General features: G+C 34.4%; 1 protein-coding gene and 1 pseudogene across 1 annotated transcript; both read left to right on the forward strand.

The window, feature by feature from the left end:
- The first annotated feature begins 872 nt into the window (after positions 1-872).
- On the forward strand, positions 873-2,244 carry LOC106299264 (annotated as a pseudogene).
- Positions 2,245-6,478: 4,234 nt separating this feature from the next.
- Positions 6,479-7,539, forward strand: LOC106299265 (MATH domain-containing protein At5g43560-like). The gene is made up of 4 exons (XM_013735383.1): positions 6,479-6,605; positions 6,685-6,967; positions 7,069-7,233; positions 7,380-7,539. The coding sequence occupies exons 1-4, from the start codon at positions 6,494-6,496 to the stop codon at positions 7,537-7,539; spliced, it is 720 nt and encodes a 239-aa protein (XP_013590837.1). The 5' UTR covers positions 6,479-6,493.
- The last annotated feature ends 1,423 nt before the right edge of the window (positions 7,540-8,962 follow it).

Consider the following 8,962-nt stretch of genomic DNA (forward strand, 5'->3'; position numbering starts at 1 on the left):
GTTATTTGGTTTTGTTGATTTGTTTTCAAACAGGTTATGCAATATCTTGGCAATCCATATCACTGCAGCAACAAAAGCGCGTGGGACTGCAATACCTTGTAGTATCACACGGAAAGCATAGCCATATAAGAGGCAAGCCGTGGGTGTGTGTGTCTTGAGATCCATGACTCAACAGACCAGCCCGTCATTATTACACGAAGACATACCAGCTCGACCTAATCACCTTTGGAGCTCTCAGTTGGATTATAAGCATACATTACCAAGATCGGCATATGTGGACTATGAGAGTGTTTTGGTCGAGGTCCGGTCAGAACATGGGATGGTCGACGGCAAAGAAGCGTATCCTGCCCAAAGATTCCTTCACCCACGCATTGCAAAGGCAGGAGAGGTACAAGGAATTCAAGTTCATTCAAGTAACAATTCAGAAGATCTATTCATCAAGTGAGGTTCAAATCAGAGGGAGTAATACGTGTTGTATTCTTTTTCCTTCACCATGGTTTTGTCCCAATTGGGTTTTCCTGGTAAGGTTTTAATGAGGCAACATCCAAAGCGTATTACAAGTTCTAATGGTTATAGCATCCAAGGGGAGTGTTATAAATCATATTGTGGATGGCCCATAACCATAACATCTTCCAAGACCATACTCGGCCCACACACATAGGCGGCTAAGTCTTTGGGATGTTTTTCATTTCTCTTCTCTTAGTAGTTTTCCTAATCCTAGTTGGTTTAGGTTTTGGATAATTTCCATATTTATATATCTTGTACTCCTTATATAAAGGAACCATATCTTTTATGAATAAATATACAAACTATTCCCTTGGTTTTATAACAAGAACAAGAGTTTTCAAAATATAATATTTTCTCTCTTTGCAATGGGTTCAGACTTGTCAGCCGCAGCTTCTACAAACGTGCGGACATTGAGAGAGCATCCTCCTTCGTCGTATTCCCTCAAGATTCACAACTTCTCACAATTTGAAAAGTCGACTGTCTCTTCTGATCATAAATACAAATCTCGTATCTTCTCCTCTGGTGGATATAACTGGTATGGATCGTCTACTCGTTTAGCGTTTTTAGATATAAAACCAAAATAATGCATCATTAACTAATGTAATGTGGTTATAAAAACAGGAGATTGATCATATACCCACAAGGGAACGGAAAAGATAATGGGAGTGGATATATTTCCATGTACGTGGAAATAGAAAGCGAAAGCTTGATGGTGCTTACACCACCTACAGAGGTTTTTGCAGAAATTCGTTTCTTTGTCTACAACAAGAAAGAAAACAAGTACCGTACTATTCAAGGTAAGCTACTTCGCATGCTCTCTCTCTCTCTATAGATTCACATATATTTCAATCATCAATATATATATATTCCGGCATATTTATATAAATATATGCAGATATAGAAGTAAAGCGGTTCAATGCACTTAAAACGGTGTGGGGGTTGCAGCAGATTCTTCCATGTGATACATTCAGTAACCCTGAAAACGGTTACATCTTCGAGGGAGGTCAATGTGAGTTTGGTGTTGATGTCATTGTTTCCCTACCACTTACCAATTGGGAAGTCCTCTCTTATACTGAGAAATTCTCTGATTCTAAGTTCTCTTGGGCTATAAAGAATTTTTCTGAGTTGAAAGAGAACGTCCAGACATCAAAAAGTTTTTCAATGGGAGGAAAGAAATGGTGAGTATATACAATATTGCACTATCAATATACATGTGTGCTAGTTCAAAAAAAAAAAATATACATGTGTGTTTGTGTGCGTAATTGCGTATGAATGTTAAAAAGTTTATAATATTTAATGGGGTTAATGTTGTATAGGTTTCTAAAGCTGTATCCGAAGGGCGATAGTAGAGCAGATGGAAAATGCTTATCCATTTTTCTGTGTTTAGCTGATTGTGATAAACCAAAACCTGATGAGAAGATTTTCGTGCAAGCCAATTTCCGAGTTCTTGACCCACGTGGATCCAATCATTTTCAACGCCAATGTATCATTCAAAACTACAGTTACATTATTATTTTTTCTATTTTCTTACTTACTAAACAACAGTTTTGTAGACTGAGATTTTTTTCTTTACTTGCAGTCAACTACTGGTACAACGAACAACACTTGGGTGGGGGCTGGATTCAGTTTTTGTCTTTACCTGAACTCCGAAAGGTTTACTTTGACAAGGAAGACACGCTGAAAGTTGAGATCGAATTTAAAGCTGTTTCTGCTACCAAATACTCTCCCATTATCTAAGCTCTACATATTTTTACTTTTAGAAACTCAATTTTATGTCGTTCTTCTACCATGACTATCGTGCTATGTCAGACTTTTTTTGTTGACTATCATTTGAATTCTCAAGTTCAAAGAAAACTTCGCTTTGTAGTTTGTTATACTAAGCATCACCACAAGTATAATCTCCCAAGCCCTTCCCCGCAATGGTAACTATTTGTATACTTGGCTTGGATCAGAGAGGCATCAGTTTTTCAGCTTTTGGAGATTTTATGGGATAGGATAGAACGAGTGTGAGAGACATAGAGTCGTCTTTTTCCTTTCTTCTTGTAAGTCAGTGAGAGAAGCTTGTGATCTTGTAGCTATAATCATAACGGATTCCTCTTACCAATGTTGAATTGATATTGAAAAATCGTAAAGCTGCATGTATTCTTCTTTCTGGTAACGCACAAAACCTCTAACCATATCGTATTTTGTTAGTTCTTAGGCCAAGCTTGAGTTAGTTGATATCTTGTATAATTACATGATTTTAGCCATTAATTCTTGTACATTTTGATCATATAGATTAATAATTAGGCATCTTTAGAGTTCATATTGCATTCATTGTTCTTATTAGGTGTTGGAGTGTGCCATGGAGTGATTTGAGATGTTTGGGAGCATTGTGATCCAAAAAGGGGTGAAAGATGAGCATGGATGGAGGCCTTAGAGAAATCTTCTGTTGCTAAGATTTTGTGGAAGCACAGCACAGAAAATTGAGTTAGCTTTCTAGTGGAAGTGGTTTCAAGTCATTTGGAGATGTAATGAAGGAGTTATGATCAATTTACTAGAGGCATATCCATCATGGTCGAGCATCGCAGAGTGACCTTCCAGAGCGACACCATAAGGTAGCTCCCAACCCAGAGCGACCTCCAGAGCGACCCACCTGCGTCACTCGCCTTTTCATCACTTTGGAGGCAAAAAGATAGGCCTGGAGCGACCTCTCAGAGCGACCACCTGAGGTCGCTCCCAAGCCAGAGCGACTTCCCGGAGCGACACCACGAAGTCTCTGCGCGTCATTTACTCAGTCGAAACTTATGATTTTCCAGGGACCTTTTGGTCATTTGTCTTGACGTTTTACACTTTCTAAACCTAAGTTTAAGTACCTTTTGTAAGCCAAGGAGGCAGATTATCTTGGATCTTTGAGAAAACAACCAAAAACCTCTTGAAAAGTTCATCTCTTTGATTCATTTGATCATATGTTATCCTATTGATTTCTAATCTATTATCTGTATTTCTCTACATGATTAATCTGAAACCCAATATGAGTTTAAGAGGAATCATGAAGAGTAGTGAGTAATCCACTCTTGAATTCATGGGTTAGGGAGATTAAGGGTGATTAGGCTAGATCTAGGATGTTTTAGTGTAGATCCTTCTTATTCCTTGCTAGTAAAGTATTCATAATGCATCTTCTGAGTTGGCCTCTCAAAAGTTGATCTTTAGGCATTTCCCACCCACAAAGTGTTTGATGAAATGCTTGAGACAACTCTCCTAAGCTTTTAACATACTTTACCAAAAACATTTGTTGTTAAAGGTGTTAAGATAGCCAATAGACTTGTTAGTAATGATTGCTTTCATATTATTCAACCAAAGACATTTGATGTTTGAAATATGTTAGTAAATGAACATTCATCTAGACATAGAGTTTGTTTAAGATTGTGTCTAAGCTTAAGGTTGATAGTTTCATTGATCATTTGCCATCCTTAGTTCGAAACTTGATCACCCAAGGTCTAATTCTTATACCCATGAGTTCTCTTTTATCATAACCAAAGAAAGTCACTTCTTTTATTGTTTTATTGTTCTGTTATTGCATTCTATTATTAGTAGTAGTTTTAAACCATCCAAATTATCGGTTGCACTTAGATTAAGCACGTACTTGCATTCTCGGTGCTTTGAATCCCTTAGAATTGGTTCAACAATCTTTTATATTACATCATTTGTCTTAGGAGCCTTGAAAACCCCTAACATCATTAGTAAACTGCAAATTGAGTAAACAAAGATTAACAATATATGGTAAGATATATAATAACAAGACCAACGTTGGTTTTTGAGGCTAGTCAAATGTAGAACCCAATAAAGAGCTTGAATTGTCAAAGTTTGTTGGCAAAGGTGATTTCATCAGTGTTGACATGAAGAGAATAAAGAGCAAGAGTAAAGACATGAAGAACCTGATTGATCATGGACAGGAGATCATGAACATGAAATCATAGACAGGAAAACTGAAGCAATGAAATGTGTGAGACTGATTTAAATATCTTACCTGAAGTCTTGGACGAATTTAAACAAGTGGAGACAACTGGATAGAGCTGTTGGAGTGTGGAAACAAGGCAAAGTCACATGATATGCTAAGGAAGGAAGAGAGAAGAGAGTTTTCACTATCCGAAAGTGACTTCCTCATATCTGGTCTTCATTAGTTTATTCATCTCCATTTGTTTATTCATTCTCATTGTCTTATTTGCTTTGGTAGATCTATTTATGTAACTATTGTATACACTAAATTAATCTAAGGAAAAATGTTCCTCAAATATTCTTGTCTCTCTCTCTTGAATTCCCTCACATATCTCTCTTAGTTCTTCACCAAAATCTCTCAAATAATTCTCATAAACTCTCACTAGTTCTCATAAATTTACAGTCAGTATGTGTAAGCACAAGGTATTTCCCACAAAATTCTATGTTTACACATAAACAAAAAAGTTACACATAAAGGCAACATTGTTTTATCTTTCATAGATCATCTTATATGTTTTTTTTGTAAATGATTAAAATGACTAGTGGAGATGGAAAGAAGAATCAAACAGTTTGTTAAAGAATGGGATTGTGTAGACTCGAGTGGTATTCTCAGTTGTAGGAGTTGCCGGGATATTGGGGGAAACAAGTTTAGAAAGTCAATTAGGGCTCACTTACTTTTTCCTCTTAAGATTTAAACACGTAACCTGGGATAGAATATTTTGGCGATAAAACTTTATATTATTAAGTGAAGTCCATAAAAAATTCAAAGTTCCAAACCCTATTGTTGTGAAATATATTTTCTTGAACTTTTGTATATATCATATTGTGATACTTTTTTATTTTTATTATTGTGATATACTTAGAGATCAGTTAGAGATGATTCCAATCAAATTTTAAGATATATCTTAATAAGTTAAAATATTAGAATATAATCGTTTATGTTGTATATATACTTTAGCGTATTCGACGTTAAATAATAGCAGAACAAGAGTTTTCCAAATATTGTTTCTCTCTTTGACAATGGGTTCAAACTCGTCAACCGCAGCTTCAACAGAAGTTTCGACCATTATGAAGAACTGGACAGCGTATCCTCCTTCGTCGTATTCCCTCAAAATTCACAACGACTGCCATCTCTGATCATAAATACCAATCTCGTCTTTTTTCCTCTGGTGGATATAATTGGTAAATGTTGTTGTGTATACACACCTTGTCTAGCTAATATAATGCATTTGTCATTAATCAGCATGAAAATATTATAAGAATTTGGTAGTTTTTTTTTAAAGAGTATCTTACCTTGTCTAGCTAATGCAATTTGTTTTGCTTATTCTGTTATATTATTATTCTCTCTTTTCTAGCAAACATTTGGCCTGCCAGCTAGTGATGGGTTCGCGGGTCAACCCGCCCCGACCCGCCCCGCCCCGCCGCGGGTCGAATCATTTTTTCGATTCAAAAACTCGACCTGCATAACCCGCAAACAAAAACTTTTATATCCGCACCGCCCCGCCAAAACCCGCGGGTAACTTTAAAAATAATTATTTTTTATTTATATAATAGTTATTTTTAAAAAATACTATTAAAAAAATATATTTATAATTAAAATTATACAAATATTTATTGTTTTTTATATATTTTACGAAAAATATTTTTTTTTCAAATTTTTTTTTTTTTTAATTTGCGGGTTGGCGGGTACCCGCGATTCAAATTCGGCTGACCCGCACCCGCCCCGCTCAAAATAATCTCGACCCGCACCCGCACCCGCGATTTAAAATTTTCAAATGGTTCGACCCGCACCCGCCCCGCGGCGGATCAAACGGGGCGGGGCCCGCGGGCAATGATTAAAATTTCCAGCTCTACTGCCAGCCATCATGTATGTTCAGATTCCGATCGACCATTTTAGGGTATATTCATAATAGTTTATTTTTAGTGAAAATTTGTTGTTTGTATAAATAGGAGATTGATTGTATACCCCAAAGGAAACAAAATGGACGATAGGAGTGGATTTATTTCAATGTACGTTGAAATAGACAGCAAAAGCTTAACACCACCAAATGAGATTTCCGTCGTAGAACTCCGTTTTTTTGTCTACAACAAGAAGAAAAACAAGTACTTTACTATTCAAGGTAAGCTACTTCTGACCATGCTCTCTCTCTTAAAAGCATATATGTATACCAGTCAGGAATAAATTTTATATATATTCAGATGTGGAAGTAAAGCGGTTCAATGCACTTAAAACGGTGTGGGGTTGGGGGCGAGTTCTTTTGTATGATACTTTCAATAACCATGGAAATGGATACATCTTCGAAGGTGATCAATGCGAGTTTGGTGTTAATGTCATAGTTTCTCCACCCCCTACCAGAATGGAAATCCTTTCTTTTCATGATAAAATTCCTTATCCCAAGTATTTATGGACTGTCAAGAAGTTTTCTGAGTTGATAGAATATGTTCACATATCTAACTCTTTTTCAATGGGAGCAATGGAATGGTAAGTATATACAGCGAACACTTTTTTGACTAACATATATATATATATTTATATGTGTGTATGTGAATGTTAACAAGTTCATAATTATTAATGTTCTTTAGGTTTCTAAAGCTCTATCCAAAGGGCTTCTCTAGAGCCGATGGCAAATGGTTATCCGTTTTTCTCCATTTAGCTGACAGTCATGCACCAAAAGCAGATGAGAAGATTTTCATGCAAGGACATGTGCGACTTCTTGACCCACTTGGATCTAATCACTGGGCACGGCAATGTATTTTCTTAAACAAGTTACTTTTTCCTATATAACAGTTCTCAGTTGTTATTGTCTTCTAGATAAGTACACACATTCATTTGGCGTTCGCCTTTATCTAGTAACCATGTTTCCCTTATTATTTATCATTTTCTTGCAGTGTACGACTGGGGACTGGCACATTGAATCAAACAACGGTTGGGGTTGGGATCAGTTTTTGTCTTTAGATAAACTTCGGAAGGTTTACTTGGATAAAGAAGATGCGTTGAATATTGAGATCGAATTTCAAGTGGTTTCGGCTACCAAATATTTCCCCATTATTTAACCTCTCTATTTTACCCTTTTTACCATTCTTCTACCATGACTACTTGAATATCAAAGTGTCTTCTTGAAACTTTATTTTTATTTATCATTGAGATTTCTAATTTACATAATTTTTTTTCAAAGCAGAGAAAGTAATTACGCAAAGTATTTTCATAGGGTTATATACGCAAATGTTAATTTAATAATAAGTAAGACTAAATTAATGGAAATATTTAGAGGCGCTCAGAAAATCTACAGATTCTTTAATTTTTGAGAAAAAAAAATCATTTTGTACATTGTTCGTTTGTAATACTCAGCATCATCATCATATAATCTTGCAAGACACGTACTGCTAACCATAAACTAAGACATGTAGTAGAGCTTACATAGGCTTTTTTAGCTTTTAGAGCAATTCCAACGGGTTCTACCCATTGGAGTTCTAAATATGAATATGTGTGTATGTATATATTGTATATGTGTATGTAGTTGTAGAATCTACTAAATAGCGTAGAACTTCTACCCAAAGGTTCTTTAGAACTCCAATGGGTAGAACCTCCGTTGGAGGTGTTCTAATGAGACATTTCCAATGGCTACCCTCAGTTTTTCCTTTAAAATGATGCAAACTTAAAATGAGTTTGAGTTTTGCTCAAATGGTTCCTTTCATTTTTCTACTCAAAGGATTATTCTTAAGAATATTTTTTTATTAATACTTCTTATTAAATTATAATAATGCTTTGTATTTTAAAAAACTTACATATTTTATCCAACTATAATTTTATTTTAAACAAATATTTATTATATACATAAATTTAGTTTTTAATAGAATATACAATGTATTATAAATTTATAATTGTGTTAATGAAAGTATTAGTAATTTTATTAAAGTATAAAACACCTATATTTAATATGTTTAGATATAAACAAAGTATGTAAAAGCTTAAAGATCAATTTGAAAATAAAAAAGTTCAACATCAAAATGAGTTTACAAATAATATTCCTCAAATTTTATGTGCTATTATTTATATTCTCATTTTTTTCTCTCAAAATCCCCTATATATTAAAAGAGAAACATTACAACATTTGAGGTAGCCACGTGTCATCACCACGATGATTCTTAGAATCCTTAGAGAATTAGGTTGGTCCATCTAAATATATAATAAGTTTTTTTATTAAACTAATCATAAATTAATTATTAATATTCTCAATTCTTTCCTTAAATAAAAATTTACGGAATTTCCTAATGTGGTTAAAGTATATATGAAAATTAATGATTTTGAATCATAAAGATTAGATACAAATTAGTATATTATCTATCATTTTTGTTTAACTTTAAGTTATTAAAATAAATAAAACAATCACATTAATCATATAATAAAAAATTATATTTTTCCGTACATGTTATATTTTGAACTTTTTAAAAAGTTTCACATTGAAATTTTTATGAT

Source organism: Brassica oleracea, chromosome C6 (genome assembly GCF_000695525.1).
Source record: "Brassica oleracea var. oleracea cultivar TO1000 chromosome C6, BOL, whole genome shotgun sequence".
NCBI lineage: Eukaryota > Viridiplantae > Streptophyta > Magnoliopsida > Brassicales > Brassicaceae > Brassica > Brassica oleracea.

Coding starts and splice junctions, on each gene's coding strand:
- LOC106299265 (XM_013735383.1), top strand. CDS start 6,494: ATGTACGTTGAAATAGACAGCAAAAGCTTAACACCACCAAATGAGATT. Junction 6,606..6,684: donor CAAGTACTTTACTATTCAAG/GTAAGCTACTTC, acceptor ATATATATTCAG/ATGTGGAAGTAAAGCGGTTC. Junction 6,968..7,068: donor TCAATGGGAGCAATGGAATG/GTAAGTATATAC, acceptor AATGTTCTTTAG/GTTTCTAAAGCTCTATCCAA.